The sequence below is a fragment of the Lonchura striata genome, chromosome 6 (assembly GCF_050655825.1).
Source record: "Lonchura striata isolate lonStrDom1 chromosome 6, ASM5065582v1, whole genome shotgun sequence".
NCBI lineage: Eukaryota > Metazoa > Chordata > Aves > Passeriformes > Estrildidae > Lonchura > Lonchura striata.
Genome location: NC_140708.1, coordinates 24,502,718 through 24,526,849, shown reverse-complemented (window position 1 = coordinate 24,526,849; position 24,132 = coordinate 24,502,718). Strand labels below are relative to the sequence as shown.

The following is a 24,132-nucleotide window of genomic DNA, read 5'->3' as shown; positions in this document are numbered from 1 at the left end:
AATCTCTTTTGAAGCATGGAAAAATATAAAAGAATGCATCTGGACAAAGTCATTATTGCCTCAGAAAACTTGGCATCTTTTGCTAAACTAACCAGGTCTGTGTAAAAACAACAGGGATTCAACCATCCTGAGGATGGTTGCAAGGAAAATACAAAAATTAGGCAAATTAAATGAACATGTGCTTCCCAACAATGGTTGCAAAAGCTGCCAAATCCATGCATTTTATTTCTGTCTTCAAAGAAAGCAGTAAATGCAGCAAGTGAAAATCATGCTAAGGACCTTTCACTTGTCATTACAAGAAAGGAAAATCAGAGGTTCAATTACACATAAAGTAAATGCTGCAAAATAACATTTAAAAAATAATAGTTATTAAATGATAATATTTTTTTAATATCTCTTTCTGAAATAATCTTCTATCAGCCCAGAAAAGAGAGAAACAACAAACAACATTCTCTAAGGAAAATTATATAAAATCCAGAATTTTATTCTGGCATTAAAAGAAAGTCTAGAATAGCATAAAATATAGAATTTATAATGTCTTTATCTTTCCTTTATATCTATTTTTGAACTTGGATATGATTACCAGCCTTTCTTTAATTTGGATAATTTTTTACCAGGATGTGTTTTTATGTAATAAAATATTTGAAATAAGTAAACATGCAGATTTTTCTGTAAAAATGTCTGCTCCTCTACTATTAGAGATATGAAAGCCCCCAGAATGCTCCATTTCCCCCCAGCTTCCTCATTTATATGGAATTTTAGAGAATTTATCTCAATAGACATGATCTAATTGCCTCTTGAGAAATGTTTCCATTTATTTCAGTGATATATTTGGTCAGAGCTTTTAGGTGCTAAAGGATATTTCTAATCCAATTCATTAACTTTTTTAACAACAGGAGAAGTTCTGATTTCTCCAGGGAAAAAGAATCATGACCAAGTGTGCTTCAAAGCAGCCAGAAAAAGTCCAGCCAGACCAGGAAGAAGAAAAATGAGGAGTTGGCTTCTGAAGAACTGGATAGATTTATAAAATGTACTTCAACCTCCTTTGATGGGAGTGTGCTAAAAATATTCCATGAGCTCAATACATTACATTAGATATATTTCTATTGGAAGTACTCACATCTTGTTTGTTACGGAGGAAAATGCTGATACATACAAATGAAAATAGTCTTCTGCCTGAGAAAGCCAAATAATTTCAGCAATAAGTTTGACACAGGGTGGAAGGAATGCCACTAAAACTCAAAGATAAAGCATTGTACAGATTTCCACCACATTTAACTATGTAGAAGAACATTTGTATGTTTACCATGCTTGTGGATCCTAACATTGGTATTCATATTCAGGGATTGCCAGTGATACTGAATGTATTTTGCTGTACTAAAAATAGAGGTTTTCAGGCAAATTCTGTCTCTGTAGATGCTTTCAGAGCTTGTGTTAAAGAGATGCTGTACACCTGCAATGGGATTGAGAACTACAACAATAAAAGACCAATTTTTGTTAAATATTTCTGTTGTATTAAGTAAATGTTTGTTACTATTTAGCATACATGTCATTGGTTCTCCCTAACTTTTGTAAAAATCTGCTTTCAGTCACACAGTGATGAAAGTTAAGAGGCAAAATTAGAATGCACATGTATTATACCACAGCTAATTTACAAATATGATTGCTCTACTTTAATGTAATTTTCATGACCTGCCAATTTATGAATTTCTGTCATTTCAACTCAAATATGTATAAAATGCTGGAGAATTTCCACAGCACTTGGCTTTTTGTCTTACTGGCTTGTTAGAGAGAGAGTTATTTTTTTTTTTTTTAATGTGTTTAAGAAGTGTTATTTCTGCCAATATTTTGTTATAATTAAAACAGATCCTTTTGGCTTGATAAAAACTAAATAGGTAATTAGGTAATATACTAAATAATAGTATAAATGACCAAATGACTATTTTTCCCAGGGAAAATGGATTCAAGGCATTGTTCCTTAAGCATAGCTTTTAATATTTTTTGGGGTTTTTTTGAGCTTCTCACATATTCATTTCCCTTCTAAACTATGTTTAGAGTTTCTAAACTATGCACAGTTATACAATACACAATGCAGAAGCATATCCCATTCCCAAAGTCTTTGAAGGAACTCCTCGATGAACACTTGCCTTATTTCCATAGCTGTGGGATTTGTGATAATTTAATCCCTTACTTGCAATTTAACCAAAATGCTGCTGGTAAATCATCCAGTGGCTATATGTGTCATTGGGGCTTTAATTTCCTTTGTTTATATCAATGTAAAAGTTCACCATAGCTGCCTAAATAAGGAGTCAGACATACCAGAACAGGCCAATGAATTTCTTATTGGCGAGGAATCAGCATAGGAAGCAAATCAAATCTATATTAAACCTACGTAAAACCTAGAACAGAGAGCCTAATCCTTCTCTACACACGATCCTGACACCCTAAGGTAACTCCTGTGGTCACCTGAGAGCACCAGAGTGGCAGATTTCCATTTCACTAGGTCAGCAAGGCTCCTTTCAGTATTCTGCTGATATAAATACTCACTGTGAACTCTACACATGAAACAAAAGGAGTCTTACAGTTTATTTTATTTTCCAAAGGGCATGACACAGAAGTGCTTTTTACTTGGTTTGCCTGAATTATTTAACAGGAAATCTGACAGTTATTGGCAATGGCCAGTGGACCAGTTCTGGTTGCATTTTATGAGAATACATTCAGAGGAACTCAGCTGAAGGCAAAACTACAATGGCAGATAAAATTATAACTGAACCTAGAGAGAAAAGGAGATGATAGTTTCACAAATGTAACAAGAAAAAAGGGGAAAAAGGAGGGGAGGGGTTTACTTTTTTTAAAAAAACCCAAGCCTTAAAATGAGGGCAGTGGCCATATTCTGAAACCCATTTTCAAGCTTTATGGTCTCAGTTGCATGTCCATTTCACAAAGGCAATGAAGCAATTTTACTTTGATGAGTTAGACTGTCATTTTCCTTGTTCATGATGCTGTGTCAAAACCTTAATTTGAAGTGAAATGGAAAATTATACATTATATTAATATTTTAAAGGATTTCTAAAATTTCCAAATGAAAAAATAGCTGCCAGTAATACTTTTCTGTGAAAATTTATGACGTTTTTAATGTCATTATTTTAAGCTTAAGGGAAAATGTGTGTTTTAAGAGGAACTTAACAGAGGGCAAAGGAGTCAGAAAGAGCTTTAAGCTGCTACAGTTTCAAGCAGATGTATCTATACATATATATAACACACACTCATGTCCCTTGTACTTTAGGATGGTACTTCCTCATGAAAAGAAGGTAGTGAATCTATTATTACCTGATAAACATTTGTTTTACTACCTACTACATTCCCAGAATCTCACAGAAATTGTGGTTATCAATAGGACAGGCTGTGGCTTCACACACCTATAAAGTTGCTGTTCTACCTGTTTTTCCAGAAGTTTTTCAGACACATAAGCAACACAGAGGACATTAGGAACTACACAGTTCTGGTGGTTTGCAATAGGAAATGAAGCTTATTTTTCCTTCCTGCTGTAACTGTCAGGTCTGTCACCTCTCACACCAAGGCACAAACTCACACAGCAGCTCACACAGGAGAGAGACCCAAGGCTAAGTGCACACCCAACACCAGCAAATAATGCACACATTTTAGAGGATTAGGAAAGAAATAGGGCTGATCAAAAGAGGTCAGGAGATGAGACAGCCTGGTGGGATAAGGAGCAGAGCTTTCAACAGGGCTACAAGGGCAGCACACAGACCTGCCTCCCACTGAGATCATCCAAGTCCCCAGGCTGTGGATATAATGGCAGCAGAGTGGATGATGCCAGAAGCAAGGCTCAGAACCCCTGTCCTGGATTTGCAGAGGATGCCTCTCTAGCTCTGTCCGTAAAACCTGTTCTGGGATGTGACAGTAAGCAGTGTGCATTTTCACAGGGCTGCCTTATGGTAATTACCATTGCATTGACCAGTTACCATTGTCATTCAATAAAATAAATTACTTTAAAAATTTGCATACACCTTGATCTTTCACTATCCACCCAATCCTGTCTTTTCCCCATATACTCTTGTGGTTAACAGACCACTGAGGTATTTGGTGGACAAGCCAACTGCACCTTTATTATATCTCTCCTACATTTCCCTTTTTGTCCTTTTTTTTCAGATTAATCTTCTATTCTACAAATGCAAAGCCTTTTCCTAGCTGTCCCCTTGATTCTACTGTAAAGTTCTTACTAAATTATGTGGCTTTATCAATGTGACAAAGTGATTCATTTGCTTCAGACATGAGCAAAAAATAAATTCAGTGATAAAAGAAGAAAGTTTTTATTATCACAATATACACTGATAAAAAGTTACGTGGAAGCACAAAAATCTACATATACTATGTAAACAGTCAGATGGTCTCAATTTTAAAAGATAAATGTGAATTCTATGTATTATTTCAGCCAGCTGGGACTTTTAATACGCAAAATTCACCAGAGGATTGAGATGGAACTCTATTTTAGGTCATATATTTTACCTTGAAAAGGTCTGGTAAAATATAAAGATGGGTAACATAAGAGATTCTTTTCCCCAGGTAGCTTCCCAAGAAATACAAATATGATGAAATTAAACTCCTCACATTTTAATTAGCTTGTGCTGAAAATATTGAGCCTCTTTTGTTGTAATATGAGTTTTACTTGAAAGAAAAAGAATTTCTGCCACTTACATTGCAAATTATTCAAATTTATACAGCAGACTAATTTAGCAGAAAAAGAAATAGGGTTCTTCTGTATTAGGTACAAAGTTATATTATGCTTTTAAAATGTATAAGCCTAGAGGAATATTAAAATGTTAATTTGGATAGTATTTAAAAGGTAATTACTTTTATACAATAAAATAAGTCTACTGAATACTAATCCCTGTTTCATGTGCTTTTTTGAACTAATGCTACATTAAATAGAGAATCCATTTGTTTAAGTGATTTTAATTTAGATACGTGGAAGACATTATCATCTACAAAACTGTCTGCGTTTTTTCAACTCAACTAATGGAAAATCCTTACTGTATTAAATTCAGTGTTGAAGAAAGTACTTACGCTTGTTGGAGAGTGGTGAACGGAAAGAATGAGAGATTTTTAATGACTCTCCTGAAGAAAGCATGGTTTGGTTGCTCAGCACAAGTGCTGCTGCAACGAGCACTGGCAGGGGCCATACGGAGCTGGTTGAGACTGATTGCTCCGAAACAAAAGCTGATTTCATCTATTCAAGCCTTTTCAGGGAAGGGTGAATGTGGAAAAATTTTATTGGCATTTCAATGCAGAGAAGACTGCTCAGACTAGCCATCATATTTTGTCCAAATTCTTGAATTATATAATCTAACCCCTTATCTGTGATAATCTTTTACTTGGGACACCCTCAGAAAATGATATTCAGGGGTTTTGTAACATATTTCATTCATGCTAGTGTTTTGTTTTTGGTTTTTTTTTTTTTTTTTTTTCCTAAATCATTGCTTGTTTCTTTAGCCAGAATATTTTCCTATGGTCGACTACCTATATGAATTATTTTGTTAAAAATACCCCTTATCTAAATATAATCAAAATTATATTTTGATTTATTTTTAAACATTTTATAAAAGAAATTTTTAGGAGATAGAGTGTTTTGAAACTGCTCTCAAAAAATCAGTTTTTCATGTAACATCTCAGTTGTTCTGAGCAAATCTCATCTCTTATAGTTTCAATGACCAGATTCAGGAAAGATGAAAGACACAAACAGCAGCAGGAGCCGTGATGGGAAAGCACATCAGAGAAAAGCTGCATTTGGGACACTGAGCATGTTCGTGTGATTCTCCAGAGCAGAGATAAAGCAAACAGCGGGTTACAGCTGTGCCCCCAGTCTGGCTCCTTCCCAGTGCTCGAATGCAGATGTGCAGCTGGGGCTCCTTGCCAGTGCCCGAATGCAGATGTGCAGCTGGGGCTCCTTGCCAGTGCCCGAATGCAGATGTGCAGCTGGGCCCTGCCAGTGCCCGAATGCAGATGTGCAGCTGGGCCCTGCCGGTGCCCGAATGCAGATGTGCAGCTGGGGCTGCCTGCCGCGCTCCCGCCCCAAATCCCTTTTCTCTCAGCCCCGGCTAGCTCTTGTGGGGCGAGGGCGGGCGATGGAGAAAAGGGATTTGGGGCGGGAGCGCGGCAGCTGGCGCCCCACGTTGGGCGCCAGCTGCCGCGCTCCCGCCCCGGTTCCCTTTTCCTCCGCCCCGGCTAGCTCTCAGTCTGGGGCGAGGGCGGGCGATGGAGGCACCCTCCGCCGCTCCCAGCTGGGGTTTGGAGAGTGCCTTTGTGGGTTCTGGGCAGTGCTAGCAAGCCTCGCGGTGGTAAATGAAGAGCGGATCCTGCTGGGGGCTAAGTCCGAGTTTATTGTAGCCCAACGGGGCCAAATATCCTAGAACAGTGCCAGCCAACAGGAACAAGCACAAGGTGCTTGCACTGGCTTATAAACTGTAAGGGAGGGGTATCCAACGACCAATGGGGATAGGGATAGGGGGTGGCTCCGGGATGGGGGGATATGGTGGGGTCCAGTGGGGGAAGGATATGGGGGGAGCCCCAGGTCCTCGCCCAATCACCCGGTGCCCTGAGTAGAAGCTTCTGGATGGATGGGAAGGGGCACTGAGTGATAGACAAGGCACCCGGGGGGGGTAAAATGCCTCTTTCAGGGTGATGGATAGATACTGGGAAGGCGGGAAGGGAGGACAAGGTGGGAAAACTGGGGATAAACCAAGTTGCACACGGGGGTACAAAGGAATAAACCAATACATAATACAGGGATAATAAAACATACAAATAACGCAACTCCACAGCTGCCGGCAGCGCCGCCGTGCCCGTGGCAGTGCCCGGTGGGCTGCGGCGCTGCCAGCACAGCCCTGCCCCGGGCACGCCACAGGGCATGGCTGGCCCCAGCTCGGGCTGACGAGGAGCAAGAGCTCCGTGAGCTTTAGTCTTCTCCAGCTGAGACCTACTGAACATTCCTTAATCTTTAACAAGACTGTGTAGCCCTTTTAAAAATGATTTCTGATCAAGTTACAGCCCCTGCAGATTAACCACATAAGAGTTCCACACAGTGAAACTCAGGTTGATCTATGCTTAAAATGAGAAATGTTAAGAACCTCTCTGCTCTCCTAGGTCATTTACATATGCCCACTCTATATTCATTAGTTTGACATTTACTGCTTTTGTTCTGTCAGCAGAAAGATGACTTGATTTTCACTGTTGTTATTAAAATGTCGCGGGTATAATAGCACTATGAACAGTGCAATAGATTTACAGAGTGAATAAAATATGATTTCTGAGGATTAATTGCTGGTAGGAAACTAAATTTTGATAACAACTTACAACAGGTTAGCAATTAACTAAATAGATTCTAACTAAATTCTAACTAAATAGAATTATTTTATTAACATGTTTTATAGATGAGTCATTAGAGACAAACCCCCAAGAAAAAGCTTATCTCTCATCTAAAACATTATGAAAGCAAAGATATGGTGATCATTTTCTTGAAAAGGACAGCAAAAGCAAGAAGCAAGCAAAGAGAAAAATGGTAGAAAATTTGTTGCTTGTTTCAAACCACGAAGAGCTCCAGTGCTGGTAAAGCTTGTTTTCAAATTTGATTGTGATAACAAAGTGAAACAAAGCTCTTGTTTTTATGCATATATGACAAAAAATAGTAATTTTTGAGCAGAAATATGTTATGTCTAATAAAAAATTATCCTGAGGCAAAATTTTTGTGGGATTAAATGAAATATTTCTGGAATTGTGATCCAATAAAGCCCTACCTAGCTGCCATCACAATATGGGTACCTTTGAACTGCCACTTCTCTGTCTCTGAGCTCCTGCAAGGCACAGAGGTCTGCAGAGCCATAGGATCAGCTGTGCAGGTCAGGAACCCAGCACAGCCTGGGAATGTGCAGTGTGCACCCAGCAGCACCAGAGCTCTGCATGCCACTCCTCACCTGCTTTGAGAGATGCTTGTGGCAGAATCTCTGTCTCTCATAAAGTGCTCAGACCACTTAGCACTTGGAAAAGCTGTGACCAAGGTTGGCACCAGATCCACAACCCCTTACTTGGAGACTGAGAGTATCAGCAGGCTGCTCCAAGGGACAGAGCCTTTGCAGAAAGCCTTTGCAGAAAGCAATTCAATATTTATCCAAAATGGAACTGAAGGAATGCATGACTCCATAGCCTAACACTTCAGATGCTAATTTACATTTAAGGAGTTCTTTATCCAGTGAATGCATTGTAGAAGTACAGTCAAAGTTCTGTATAAAATTCCTGAAGCAGAAAAGAGGACTCAAGTTTACTGTTTCCTGGTAAAGTTTTATATCCACATATATGAGCTTTATATCATGCTACAGAATCATAAGTAGAAAATCCTGAAAAATATTACGTACTGCTGCCCTAGGAAGGGCTTCAGACCAGAGGCATTTCTTCAGCCATAACTGGTGTGATATTACCTGCCTCAGTGAGGCTTTATGAGGGACATTTGGCATCCTAACAGTTGGCAGCAGGAATTCATGAGAAATTGAGCAAGCTCTGTTTTTTGGATTTATCCTAATGAGTTTATCCTGATTCCTAGCTATCCACAAAAGTTTAGATGGCAGAAATACTTCCATTTTTACAACTGGAGCTAAAAAAGTACCTGTTGCATATAATAAACTAATTTCACATACTATAAGCTTGGATTTGGCAGGTGAAGCTTATGTAACACTCAAAAAAACCTCAAAATACAACACTGAAAACCTGAGAATTTAATATTACTTTTATAATGTGCAGTCTCTTATTCTTCTGCTCCAATATGATTTTTCTGAGTGAAAGATCTTCAGATCATTGAGCATAAAAGCTTTTGTATCAAAGCAAGTTTTAAAATGTTATTCAAAATTATTCTGTTGCTACAAAGGTACATTCTAGTCTTTATAATGATCCCTTTAGAACAATCCCAGATAATTGGCAGGGCAAAATTGTTGTTTGTTAAATTATCACCTAGAAGAGGTGGTGAATAGATTATAATTTCCTCTATTTCCATAAATTGGCCTATCTAATTTACTGGTTAAGCAGCACATCAGATTGCAGAAGAAAAATAACCTGACTGAGCTCCAGAAATATATTTCTCTTTATCTGCTATAGTTCCATAAACTGCAGCTCACATAGATAAATATTTTTCCATTTAGACTTCAAACTCTTATCTTCATGTTACAGTCTGTAGAGCCTAAACTGTGATTTAGCGAACAAAGTAGTAGGAAAGACTGACTAGTTCTGATAAAACACAGAGAAAGATTAAGACTTTATTGGAGATAATGTCCTGAGATTACTTGGGACACAAACTCATGTGGGTATCTCTGTCCTCCAACTGACATTTGATAATATTTCAGCCTTTCTAATTTGTAGTACAGATTTTGCTGCTTGGATTTGAAAGGCTCTGGAAGACATTGACCCTTTGTGGATTATAGTGGAAACAAGCAGCTCTGCCTCTTGCTGCTGCCAAAGATCATTGCTGCCTGCCCAGTTTGGATCCATGAGGGCCCATGAAGCAGATTTTTTCCATTTGTTGTTTAATAGAAGATGAAGGGTTAATTTATTTTTTTCTATAGGAAGATAAGCCAGAGTATATTTTTTTTTAAAATATGGATTTTCCCCCAGCCCACAGCCTGCTCGAGTTGATGAGCCTGTGATTAATAAAGCATCCTGTGGGTTGCAAGGTTGAGTCTGGGTGCACCTCCCTGCCTCCCTGTATTCTGTACGCCAGGCCAGTAGTTAGTAAATTTTAGTATATTCTTACAGAAGGGTCACAAAGGTCATAAAAGTTTCTTTCCCTATACTTTTTTGGTCTTCCATGATAATTATTCTGCACACAGACACACAAAAAAAAAAAAAAAAAAAATTATACTCTCATAAGTTCACTTTATCTTTTGAGGTATTTTAAAAATCAGCAGATAGACCAATCCTTAGCTGTGGTGCAATACTGGTAAACTGAAAGTTTCAAAGTCTTCTTACTCAAGATTTAAGCCAGCAAAAAAGAAACCCAAAGTTAACAGACCAGTTTTATTCTTTACATTTATACTTCCTGCTGTCTTTGAAAAGGACTAATTCTCATTAATTAGAAATTGTCGATATATACAGATTCACAGATTACTTTAAGTAAGCCTTTAAGTAAATTTGATACTTGCCTTTGCTGACCAAAAGGATATGATGCAGATGTTCAAGAAGTTATATAATTTAATGCACATGTACTCAGAATCTTAAAATTGAAGTGTTGTAACTGGTCAATGACATTTCTAATTGAATATTAGCAGATCCAAGCTACAGATTCCAGCTGTTTTTAGAATGGCAACTGAAATTTAATGGATTTGAAGAAAAACAACCTTTTATAATTGATTTGTTTAATAACCTATGGTAACAGGACCAGTAAATGAATGAGCTGAATGAAAATTTTCTCAGTCCTTCTGTTCCTCAGTGCTTCAGAAGTGGTTAGAAACAAATAATTGCACATTTTATCTATGGATTCAAAGAGGAAAAGAAGCTTTCTTAGTTTTACAGAAAATTCAGATGAGAACATTAAAAACAGGATATCTTATCTGAGATCATATTTACTAAAAGCTGGCCTGGCAGTTAAAACCACACGTAAAAACACAGTGGAGTCAGATTTGTAGCTTGAACCAACTCATTAATATAACCCTTCAAGCTCTGATCCTCGATCAATGGATTTTTTAGAAGCAACTTTGAAAAAAAAAGTCAGCAAATATTTTGACTTTAGTTTTTTTAATAATATTTTTCTTTCTCTGTAACTTTTTTGTGTGTAGCAGTTCACTTCAGAAAACCTTCCATTTGTAGTTTAAAGAGTTATTCAGGTTTTTTATTTAACCTGAAGTCTTCTATGTAATTTAACTAGAATTGAAGTAATTTTAAATATTAACTTAAATAAAATCCAATATTAAAAAATGAACTTATTCATACACATGAATCCTAAAAGCATAATTATAATAGAAGAGATAGTCTGAAATATTTTGTGACTATTTGAGAATGGATATAGAAGCAGGAAGATGTAAAGAAAATCAGAAAGCCCATTTTTCATTTAGCTATTTAGGCAGGAATGACTAGGAAATTACATTACTTGGTAGTGATAGTGCTGGCTGTCAGGAAGAGACAGAGCCATGACTGGGATTCTGATTTTTGCATTTCTCCTAGGAAATTTTTATGTAAAGAAACAGTTTCTAACAAAGGTGACAAACTGGTGTATTACTATTAGCACATTCCCAAAAAGGTTTCTCTATTAGATGTATTTGAAGGCAGCTTGCATGCACTGAAATTAAATAGCCTCAAAGTATTTCAGATAAACTACTTTTTTGTTTGATTTTGTAAATTGCAGGTACAATCTGCTCTTCTCACAGAAGTCTTAGTGTTATTTCACTGGTAAGTACTAAGTTTAGATAAAAGATCTGCCTTTAGATCTTTGAAATTAACTTATATGTCAAGAATACTGATTTAGACAAAAAAAAATTCTTATGAGAATGCATGTAATGAATGATCAACTCTGTGCATTTTCTGATCCAAGTGCACTAATTCAGATGATGAAAAGTCTCACTATTGTCACAAATATTTTATAAAATTCTGGAATTTCTAAATTACTCTCCACTCAATAATTTCAACAAGCCCTCTGGCTATTCTTGAGATTCTGCTGCTTTCCTTTATCTAGTATTCAGATTGTATCATCTTTCTCTCATTCCACTCACACCTTCAAGACATCAATGTATTATGTTTAAATTTCTCTTTTCTAAACCTTGACTCTACCAACTTTTTTTCTCTCTATTCAATAAAATGCCACTGAAAAAAATTGTGTAGATCCCTCTTTGCTCCACCATCTAATTCCTGTCCTGATTGTCCCAAAAGACATATAAATGGAACTGTAATGCTACAGTGTCTGAAGAGACACATTAGCATTAATTAACAGGAAACACTACAGAAAGATTACTTTAATGCGTATCTCCTCTAATCATCATTCAGTGTAGAGCAGAGTTACCTTGCAAGGGAGGCTTTAAGTTCCTATTTACAATGTTTAATTAGAATTTAGATTTGAAATAAAAAAATTAGTTACATAGAAAATGTTGCACACAATAAAGAATTTCTTCATTGTACTAAAACTTAATTCTTGCTTGTGATTCTTTTGTGCTGTACTGATCTATGCTGAAATGCCAATGCTCACTGGCAGCACCAGAATACTGATAAAGAGAAAAAGGAGAAAAATAATGTCCTTGAATGGATGTGATGCTGAATAGAAAACAGTCCAGAAGAAAAACTTTTACACTAATGTTAGTCCACTAATTAAACAACCATTTAAAACCATTTATTCTTGTCACATTCAGTAATAAAACACTTAAAAAAGGGGCAACATTTAAGAAATGAGAAGTTTAATTAAGAGCTTTAAAAAAGCAGTAATATTTATTCTGGTACATGTTTTATAAGAATAGTGCAGTTCTAGAAAAGGTTCCAAGTTTAAAAAGGCTGCATTTGGTTCTTTGGCTTCACTTACATGATTTTACATGAATATTATCTCCAAGGGGTGCTTTTCTTTCTAAAGCAGGATTTCAACTTTTTCAGTCAAAAGAACACAAATGCCCTGTTTCCCTGTGCTAGCTATTTTCAGGAATTACTGACTAATGCAAATGGCAATAGACCCCTCATTACTGATTAAACAACCAGCAGCTGTAAACCAGAGGAAATCTACACTGAAAAACTAGATGCCAGTCCCCAGAGGACATGTTTTTATCATAAAGCCACCAGTTGCTGTTCCCCTGATGCCAGTAGAAAATATTTGAAGGGGAAAATGTAACAAAGCAAACGAGATGTGCTATTTGCATCGAAATTGATTGGAGTTCCAGAGTGTGATAATTTCGAGAGCTCCACAGGTGGAGGAAGGGATGCCCAGCGCATCACCTGTAACACCCAGCTCTGCCCGGAGCCCACAGCTGATGGAGTCCGTGCTGTGCCTCTCCAGCTCCCTGCCACAGGCAGCTCTCGAACCACGAGTGGCATTTTGCAGGGCACCTATAACTACTTCTTAGCTTCCAGCACGTGCCTGTTCCCAGAGCCAGCAGCCCTGTCAGAGGGGTTCACGTGCTGGACCATGAAATCCCCAGAAGAATTCCTTACTGTGGAGTTAATTGCAGCGACAACAAAAGCAGGGGGGCAACATTTTATGCATAATCCATATGCAGCACATCTAAAATTAATCCAGCAACAAAAAGTACAGATGGAAAGGGCCCAACTGTTGCTATTCTGATGCTGACAGCTTTCAGAAGAATATCAGCATTTTTTAAAAATCATCCTGGCTCTTTTGATTGGAAAATATTTTCAGGCAAAATCTGAACCTGCTGCAATGTGATTAAGGTGAATAAGGCATGGTTTTTCAGTGCAGAACACATTGCTGGCTTCCATCTGAAGAAGGTGCACTACTAAAACAGCAAGTATGCAACATTCTACAGCTTTAATTTAGAAAATAGGGGAACACTTCTGCTTCCAACTCAATTTTTTCTGGTATAAATTAAAATGTTGGGAAATTTGAGACATACCATACACCATTTCTGTCCTACTCTGTTCAGACAACCTTACTAACTGCTGCTTTGGAAAGTAAAAAATGTGAGTGGTTGGCAGAGCCAGTGACAGAGAGTTACATGATTGTCCCTGTCTTAAATCCATGTAAGACGTGGTTGGTTTTTTGTCAGGCACTCACATCAAATTCACACAATACTGAGGGCATACATTTGTTCAATGTATTAGAGCTTCACTGCAAAGCTAGAATAGCTCATGCAAAGAAACACAACTGGAAAAAACCCCAACCAATAGCAAAATAATGTACTCCTGGAAATGAGAGGCAAAAATTGAGAGAATGGCTCATGGCAGAAATTTACAGAGGTAAGAGTAACTAACTTTGCACTTACTGCTTTTTCCATAAAGGAAAAATTAGAGAACATACATAAATTTAAGAATGTCACAAAGTTACAACAGCCTACAAGTGCAAAGATTTCTCTGTTATGCCCTTTTCCCAGAAGCTCATTCTGAAAACCAGATGGATGCTCCAATGCCCCAGGCCCCTCTCAGGCCAGCAGAGGAGAGCAGAGCTCGCTCTGCTTTTGGCCAGCCCAGCTCCATCCCAGATGGAGCAAAGCAGCAGAGCACCCAGCCAGCCCAGCAGCACCCAGCCAGCCCAGCAGCACCAGCAGGCTCTGCTCCACTCATCCCCTCAATTCCATCCCATATTCTGAGTGCAAGGACTCATTTGTGCCAAGCCTGACAGGAAGGAACAAGAGCTACCTTTTGCTCTTCTCCATGATTCCTTAATACTACTCCTGCTTGCTCAAACATTTGAATTCTGCAGCGTTGCTGTGGTACCTCCTGAGTAACACAGCTGGCTGCCTTCTGATCTTACCCTGTGCCAAGTCTTTATGCACATCATGTTTCCATGCACGTGGCAAAGGAAGCAAGACACATCTGGGAATGCCTGTCTGAGCATTTGTCAGCTACGTGGGCCACAAAAACCCCTGAGAGGCGAAGAAAGTAAAATCCAGCTCCTCCAAAGCACTACCCCAGCACACTCCACTTGCAGAATCAGAGGAGCCTTTTGCATGCACAAGAGGCAACAGTTGCTGGGGAAAAAAATAGCCAGAAAAATAGAGTTTGTCCCGCATTACACAGAAAGGGCTGCCCCCTTACTGGTGGTCCCCTGCCTCCCACACAGGAATTTACAGCAAGGGAGGAGCAGCTGGCTTCTCTCTTGCTTGGGAAGTGCAGAGTCAGGAAGGCTGCCATCCACTCTGGTGTGTTTAACCAAGAGGTCCTGAATTTAAGAGGAGCTGAATCATTTGGACTTCATCTTCTTCATGCTTGGGAAACTCAGTTGAAGCCTAATTCCTTAAGCAAGCATAGTCCTTCTCAATATATGTGTTCCTTAATCCCACCTCCATTTGCATATATATTGCTAGACTGAATAATTTGTTAACAGTGGCAACTGAAGTTAATATGAAAAGGCTGCAATTGAATAATTTGTTTTCCTTTTGTGCTTTGTTATTATGACTAGTACTTGTATATAAAGCATGAATCACTACATGGCCTACAGATCCCATACACACCCACAGTGAGCCATATGTAGTTTGAACATATTTTTCATGGGCAACAGGCTGCTTTTCTTAGAGACCTCTGCCCTCCACAGGAAGTCTGACCCCAAATATTGCTTGTAAATCACTGAACTTTCAAAACAAAGCTCATTTACAGTGATCTGTACTATCATGTTAGAGATACTCCAGTAATAAGAAGCTACACTCATATTTTGACACTCAGCAAAAGAAAACTATTCTGGCAAAATTATCTGTTTCACTATATTTTATTATCTGGGAATTATTCCAAGTGAATAAATGTTGAGGAGCTTAATTAAATGATCATTCTGAAATTAGTTTGATTTTGTGAAGATTTCTAAATCATCCTCAGAGGAATTTGCCCAGGCAATAGTAATTCAACTTTAGTCTCAGGGCAAACCAAAATAATAGACATTATCAGGACAAAAGATTCATGGTCAGAATGAGAGATAGAAACTTCAGAAATGTCTGGTCAAAATGGGTTTTATGATACGGAAGCAAGAAGGGGATGCTATTTCATACTGTTTTGAGAGAAGCCCAGTTCTGTCAGCAGATTTTAAAGTATTTTCTGAGAATTATGAGTAGAGAGATTTGCAAGACCTGAAAACCACACTATACATTTAAAGCACTTTTAAAAAATCAAGTAAAAATGTTAATGACTTGCAAGGCAATTTAATTTGGGAAGGGGGATTTTGATGAGACACTCATGGAATTGTTGTTAATGAATCAAAACACTGTGCTAGAAAAGTTTCTCTTACAGAGAAGCTCCGAAGCATTAAATTAACACTCAGAGGCACTTGTTGATGTCCCTGGGTTGGTTTTCCATGAAATGCAATGTCCTTTGCAATATACTGAACTGCCAAATAGAAGTCAGTGTATCACTTTTCCCTAAGGTTCAGAACTTCTCTTCCTAAAATATTAAGCAGATAAATGTGATTAAACTGCATTTGAGAGACAGATCAGAGATAAGAGATGCTTTAACAAACAACTCTAGTAAACGTGATCACTGCTGAAGGTTTACAGCTCAGGGCTCAAAGATGAGCTATTATTTTTCTCACTTCATCAGCTGTACTGAGTATTTCTGTCAATCCTGCAGTCCCTCAGGAAAGACTAGTAGATCTGACCCTGACATTTTTCTAATTTCTTTTGTATGGTTTTATTGTTAAAAGCTCATTTGCAATCAGAAGTCAAAGACAGTAATCAAGAGAACGAACTCAGAGCACAATGCTGGTTGTGATTTTATTCCCACAGAGATTGCAGTGAACACTGGTAATCAGATGTTTTTGGGGGCAGCAACCAAAGAGAAAACTATAAATTTATGTAAGAAATGACAAAAATGTTATTTTAAGCTGAATTTAAAGAATTATTTACAAGAATAAGTTCAAGCAATCGATCCACGTGGGAGACAACAGCAGAAGGGCTAATGTGTAACTATATTACACATCATCCACAGGCAAGTCCTTCAAAACAATCCTAAATCACACAATTCTCTCTGTTTCCTATGTTAACTCACCCAAAACTCTTAGAAGTTCTATCAGTTCTCCTGTGCTGCCTGCAGGTAACACCAGTCCAAGGGTGACCAGCCTTGGAGCAGCCACAGGATCAGAAAGGAGGAGTGCCCCCATGCACAGCAGCTCAGGGAAATGAGCAGAGCTGCTCCAGGAGACAATTTAACCTGCTTGAATTCCATGTGCACTGTATTATTACAGGAACCCATGAGACCTCGTGAACTCAGAAAAAGGCTTGGAGCTTATTTGTGTGTCCTGAATGCCTCTGTTTCTGGAGGAATGGACATTAGAAGCCTTGAGTTTCAAAAAACACAATATGTTTATTGTTTCTATTTATTCTGGGGTTGGGGATGTGGAAAGTAGGTTACATAACCAAGCTTTACTTCCTACAAGTTATAGAAATGTTGCAATTAAATTATTTGTATTTCTCCCAAAACCACAAGTTATGTCAATCTCTATACAAAGGCTTATGCAGACAGCCAAGAAGTAAAAGAAAAAAAAGTTTTTGTTTTGGCCTGGTAACACAGGATATTGAGATTCATGGATGAAATCATGGTTAATCACAAGTCTCAACATCTAGCTCTTATGTGAAAGACTAGAACAGAGGAAACTCCTTTAGCTTAATGCCATGATCAGTTTGGGCAACTTGAGGTGAATAAGCAGAATAAAGAGTGCTCTGGAATGTGCCACATGGTTGAATTGAATATTGTTATCTGCTTATTGGGAAGGAACAAGCACATATTCATAAAAAACATAACACCAGCCAAACAAAGGCAAACCCCTGAAATCTTAGGAGCAGCTCTGACTTTTCCCAAGATCTGAACTCTTCAAAGACCAGAGAATCAGCAGAGCCCTAACACAGCTCTTGAGAACCAACCAGAATACATTGACAAATCTGAAATGCCTGTTGGACAGCTCTACATCCAAAGAGAATCCAGCTCTTGGGAAAAAAGTTACCAAAAAAGCCATAATCCACGGGTTACTGACTGATCTCTTGGGTATATAATTCACAGGTCTTTTAACCTTACATATGAATAGGTGACTAAATAACTCCCACAATGTAGAAGTATTAAAAGAGAATGTTTAAAAATTATTAGGAAAGGATATTTTAAAAATACTGAGGGGCTGAAAAAAATCTTATCCTGGTTTACTTTTATGAAAAATATACTAGCTGTATCACTTCTTCCAGTAACTTGAAACTTTCAACTAAACAAACATATAGTGACTGTTTTCCCTTTCTGTTCACTTACTGTATTTTAGTAAAAATACCCAACCAACCAGAATCCCCACATCATTTGGGAACAAAAACTCAAACCCCAAGGCACAGTTGGCAATACGCAGTCCTCTAATGTGTTTGTTCAGCAATGATAAATCAGAGAGGCATGGTATGATTTGTATTTGTTCTATACTACACAGTTTCTTAGCAAGATACACAAACATGTGGAAAATGTACCTATAGGGGTCTTAGATGAAGTCTTTCTTTCCATAGCCATGATTTAAAATATTTAGGTTTTGCAAATGCACATATGTTTAAGTGCTTTTATATTAACAAACTAGTGCAGAAGACTTTTCTGCACATCTCAGGCACTGTGCCAAATACCTTCTCTGCTGCCTCTTTCAGTCCTGCTCACTTTGGGAATGAGGACTGAGCTTTACTCCTTACTAATCAGCAAAAAACTTAATTCCTTGAAACTGTTAGTGATAACCATCATTCATCAACCCTGCAGATAAAAGAGGCTTCTAAACTAACAGTAAATCTGGCAACATCTCACCCATTGATCCAAAAAAGCAAGTAAGAAGAAATAGGAAATTTAGAGCAAGTGTTCTTGCAGGAGGTTTCAAAACATTCTCCACAGATATTCCTGTAATAGAAAAGCCCATCTGCTCCATACAAAGCTAATGAAATCACTTGGCATAATGTGTCTTTACTGCCCTCCTCATTGCCCAAGAATTCCTTCCCAAATGATAAAGAGCCATTTATAATGTAAATTTGGCATCCATTTCAAATAAATTACCTTAACAGATAAATTCTATTAAGATCTTAAATATTTCAAAAACTTTCTCATTTTAAATATTAGCAAGAAAGGGTAGTTAATACTTATTTATCATGAGATCCAGGTCATTATGAAATCAGATTCATTAACAAGGATAATAGTTTCTTTTTTAGTCTAGATGAAGGCAATTTATGAGTGCTAGGAAATTTTGCAGATTGCCTGTGGGTAGAGCTTGGCATCTATGTAATTATGTGGGATCTCTGAAGGCATTTAAAGGCCAATTGACTGCTTTTAAATCATCTCTTTAAACGGGTGACAACTAGGATATAAAGATTTTGTGGCCAAATGAAAGAACATTATTTTAGTGTTGCCAATTCTGGCCCAGCAATTCACGAGCCTTGAAAGTTCATACCCAGATATATTTCATAGGGCATATATTAAAAATTAATCATAAAATTGATGTTGAAAAAGACTAATTTTAAAGGAAATGAAAACATTCCAGAGCTGTTGGAGAAAAATTTGAATCGGTGAATGCTTTAATTATAGAGGAAGTAACTCACAAAGCTTGCCTGGTTACAGGGATCAGATCCAGCAAAAGAATATTTTCTTGGCCCATTCTTCACGTATTTCTTCGTGCATGCCTGTCACTATTAGCATTCTAGCTATATGTCAGAAGGGAATTACTGTGCATACAACTGTCAATCTGCTCATAATTTCAGACTTCCCACACACACACTCTAACACATGCACTGAATCATTCCCAGCATCCAGGTTTACTGCCTATTGTATTTCAAAAGACTGTAGAAGCCATTTCCTTCCTCCCTCCCTCCCTCCAGAGAGATCATATTACATGTAATAGAGAGATATGGATCTCCCTGTCACCTCTGGATTACAATAAGGTTATATATTATAAGGTTCCCACATTGGTTCAGTTTTTCTCAATTCCTACATAACAAGTGAGCTGTACATTTTTATATGGTTGCTAACAATACCTTTGGTTACATATGTTAATTAAAGGGTGTTAAGCTGTGACTCAAAGAGATTGTCAGTAAATGCTGTTCTGAATGAGTGGTTCAGTGCACTAAAAAAGCAGAGTTGCTAATTTCCTCACATAAGAAACCCACTGAAGGAGACTATTTCTGACTGACCATTTCTTCTGGTTTGTGCATAGCAGGAGTCACAGCATTTAGCACTGCAGAGCACAGGGACACTGAAGGGCAGAGTTGAACTGCTAAACAAGAACATTACTCAGACCTTCTCATCGCTCATGAAATTCTGCTTTTGACCAGTAGTCCCAGGCAGTGGAGCAGCCACAAATCCACAGATCCTCCTGAGTGAGCTGGTCCAAGCACAAACCAGAGCACCGGGACAGTTCTGCGTGATGCCAAAAGGGAGGGGAGAAAACAATCCCTTGAGGACACACTTCAAAAAAGTCTTTCACACATTAACTGTATCAGACACTGCTCTTTCCTGCAGTTTTCTCTTCTGTCTGTTATGGGCTGCATCAATTCATGTCTTTCGTGCATTACAAATCTGATGAAGCCAGAATATTTTCCACCAGAATGTCAGCAGAACAGACTATTAGAGATTTTTCTCCACGGGAAATTGCAAATGTCCCTATTACTTCTGATTAGAGCATAAAACCTAGGGCTTTTGAAGAAATGAAGAACTATAGTACTCTTTGCAGTAAGAAGAAAAAAACATAGTTACTAATATTGCAAGTAAAGTATAATTTATTTCACTATAATTTATAGAAAAAATGTATTCTTTTCATTATGTAAAGCAAAACCTTGTAGTGTATTGAAGAACTAGGTTTTCAGTTACTCCCATTGATCTATTAGTCATTTAATCACAGAATTACAGAATTGCAGGCAACAGTAAGAAACTGTTGCATGAGTTCTATTTGCGTTGTTCCTGACAGATTTTTGTTAATCTTGTTTTTTAAAGCCCCTAATAATGAAGTTTATCTTTCTTAGGCAAGGTATCCCTATGCCTAATTGCACTTAGAGCCATAGAAACAACATGTTATATATACACTGTCATTTCTGTCTGGTTCCCTTCATTAGTTGTTTAACAAGGTGAAGGTTACTAAAAAGAATCTGATCTCAAAAATTCAGGCAATCAGTTGTTTCTCTCTCTGAAGAAACAAAACTCCTCCTGTTACCAAAGTGATAAATTTTACCATTACACATCATAATTTGCAAAAACAAGCTAACTGCAAACATGCTGGGTTTTATAAGATGTGCAAGTTGCTTAATAGCAGTGTAGCTATCGAGCAGGTATTTACAGAAGTCAAGAGAATAAATCAAGGAAATACATAATTAAACAGAATTCCAAGGTAAGAGAATTCACTCGAGGTCAGAAGTACACATTGATTTAAAACACCTCAACTCACTCTGATTATTCCTTCAACAGTGATACTAAAAGAGCAAAACTTAAAGGAATTGGAGATTATATTTGCTCACTGTTGCAGTTACCGTTGGACCTGCTGAGGCACTTTTTTCTAATCTACCTCTATTTCAGGTTCCCAATTCCTACTGGAAATACTTGGCCAAAATACTGGTCACTTGAAAAATTATATAAGTGTTGATTAAAAAAAAAAAAAAACTGGATTCCAAAATGAAGTTAAAATTTTTCTCTGTACCAACTAGAAAGCTTTACTGATTCATTGCCCTAGATGAAGCAGATATTGAACAGTGTCAGTATTCATTTACTTGGAAAATGATGAAAGATTTCAAATAAGCAAGTATTTCCCTTCCTTCAGTTCAGTTTCAGTATCCACAATATGCTCTCCAGAAGCCCTGATTTTACAGGTGAGATCAAATTTCTGAACTTATCATATTGTCTGTGGAAACAGTCTTAGAATAGCATAAAATTTAAAAAGGTACTACAGATTTTAGATCTCTACCTATACTCATGACAATTTCTTTGTCATTGTCCACAGATTAATTGTGGACAATGAATTGACCACAAATCATTTTGAGGCATGGACACTTCTTTAATGGGAAACTGGCAAGAGCAGGATAATATCTCTAAAAGAATAGGAAGTTTGACTATTGAGTTCTAACTGTTAATTTGGGAAAAAAAATAACCCTTAGGTTACAGGTATTACCTACTATAAACCATGGAATTGTTTTGAATTAGTCAAAACTATGTTTTTTTTAAAAAAAATTGGAAAGGGGACCTTCAAATTTAGTTTTGTTTTCTCCCTCTATAGTTATAAATTATACATGAGCTTTTATTGTTTAGCAGGTGAAGGGGAAAAATAATTACTCAGAGTTTTTTTTTTGTTTTAGTGAATATCTTTTAAGAAATTGTGTTAAATGCCTATATACCACCACTCACATGACCAAAAATAAACATCATAGTAGATAATTCAGGAGATAAACCAAACTTGTTGCATGGGATACACAAAATTTTATTTCATTGCCTTCAGGTGCAAGGAGCTCACAAACCACTAGGCTTACTGGAAGCAGCAAATATTGTTTGGGAATCTTTTCCTAATCTGCATTCAGTTTCTAATTAAATACTAATTAGAGATCAGTATTCCACTTAATTGAATTGTCAAACACTTCTGTTCCACAACTCTTCATATACTTTAAAGTGTTCATTACTGGAATAGAATTCCCAGAAAACCTAGCAGTAACATGAGTATGTTGTTCTCCTAATGACATTTTATGAGCTGGCATAAAGGATTTTAGAATACATTCTTCCCAAGTCATCTTAGGACAGCATCTGACATTGAAAATATTGAGAATGTACTTGCTACTTGCTATCTGACTGCTCATTCTTCACCTGAAAAACGAGTATTTCTTTGTGCAGAAAATACAATTATGATAATTTTTGCTATCCTGGTTATGAAGTGGATACACCAACAATTTAAGCAAAGCTGTGAGAAACCAACAGATCTGGGAACAAGGCAACAAAAATCAGAACTTAACTACTTGGTCATGTGCCTGAAACTCAATAGCTAGAAACCCATTCTTTCACCATTACAGGATCTTTCTAAAATACTTACTAATTTCTATCTTGCAAAACTAAGCCTGTTGACATTCAAATCTAGTATTAGTGGGTTTTTTTTACGGCCTCCATAATACTTTACCTTTTAATTATTATTAATTATTATCTACTTAGATTAAAATACTACATGGATTTAAATTCATATGACTATCAGAGGCCCCAAGGCAAAAAAATCATTATACTAACTACTTACCTCTTCTATCACTGTGAATTTTCTCAGTGAAATGAAGATGTAGGTCACATGCTACATTATCCCAAAATACAGTTTAAACACGACCAGAGAGGTGTCATTTTCTCCTGGCTTTACCTGTCAGAGAATTGTTCCTTTTTGCTGTGCTTCAGTACCACAAAGCATTCAAGCAAGCCCATAGGGCATGTACCATGTTATGCTGCTATTATGTACTGCAACATTATAATTATCAGTAAATAATTCACTCAATGATTTTTGCATGGCACCCATTACAGAGTTAAACTGCACTTTTAAATATTAAATTTAAATTGTAACACACATTTAAATACATTCTATAGCTTTAAAGACTTTAAAGCCACAGGAAATATCATACATCTTCGAGACCTTGTTCAATCTCCCATGTAATATAGTTTCCCTGTTCAAAATCCACTGCTCAATTCATTCTTTTCTCCAAAGAGCTTCAGATATATCCTATAAAACAGTGACATGCCTGAAGCAGAACTGTGCAGTTTCTGTAAAGCATGCTTGGAAAATACAATGGTCTCAGAGGGACCAGAATGGTTTCCTTGTAAAGTCAAAATTCATCTAAGAACTGGAGACAAACCTAAGAAAGCTTTCATTTTTCTTAATACATTACTTTTGAGAATAGCTGAGAAGCCCTTAATTTTAATGGGATTATTTCTACCAAGTTCATGGAGTCATTGAGTGTCAAGGGTTTGGAATGGACCTAAAAGCTCATCCAGTCCCAGCCTGCCCCACCCCCTCCACAGGCAGGAACTTCTCCCACCAGACCAGGGTGCTCAAGGTCTTATCCCCTGCCAGGGTTGGGGCATTCAGAGTCTACCCTCTAACAAATATGTTTTGGGAGATGTCAGGTGCCATGACTGACTGGTATTTACTAAGCTGAGGACTGGTCACAGCATGGGAATTTGGAATAAATAACAAAGAGAAAATGGCACATGAATGTCATGAAAAAAAATGCTATTTAAAAAGCTCATGCTGGAGAGTTCTGCTTTCTGCTTAAACTTTGAATGAGACTTCAAGGAGCTTTGGTGTATCTGGATCTTCTGAACTAAATGAGCAACGCACAGACATCAATCATTTGCCAACTGCTCTGGAAAAATCCAAGCATGGAGAAACAGAGTAAATAAAGATGCTTAATAACATTTGACAGATCTGCTCTGGGCATTTACTGCTATTTTTTTGTAAACACAAACCCTACAGAACAACCTAGGCTTGTTGCTACATTTCTGATGTCA

At 37.4% G+C, this 24,132-nt stretch overlaps 2 protein-coding genes across 5 annotated transcripts in view; one reads left to right on the top strand and one right to left on the bottom strand.

Moving 5' to 3' along the window:
* Nucleotides 1-4,909, top strand: part of HTR7 (5-hydroxytryptamine receptor 7) — a 33,329-nt gene extending 28,420 nt beyond the window's left edge. For all 4 annotated transcript variants that reach the window (XR_014956141.1, XR_014956140.1, XM_021539443.4 and 1 more), the window contains exon 3: nucleotides 897-4,909. Coding sequence is in view for 1 of the 4 variants with exons in the window: in XM_021539443.4 (XP_021395118.1) it covers nucleotides 897-933 (37 nt within the window). In the remaining 3 variants the exon portion in view is untranslated. The remainder of the gene's footprint in view (nucleotides 1-896) is intronic.
* RPP30 (ribonuclease P/MRP subunit p30) overlaps nucleotides 1-24,132 on the bottom strand; it is a 108,594-nt gene that overhangs the window by 50,090 nt on the left and 34,372 nt on the right. The window lies entirely within an intron of this gene.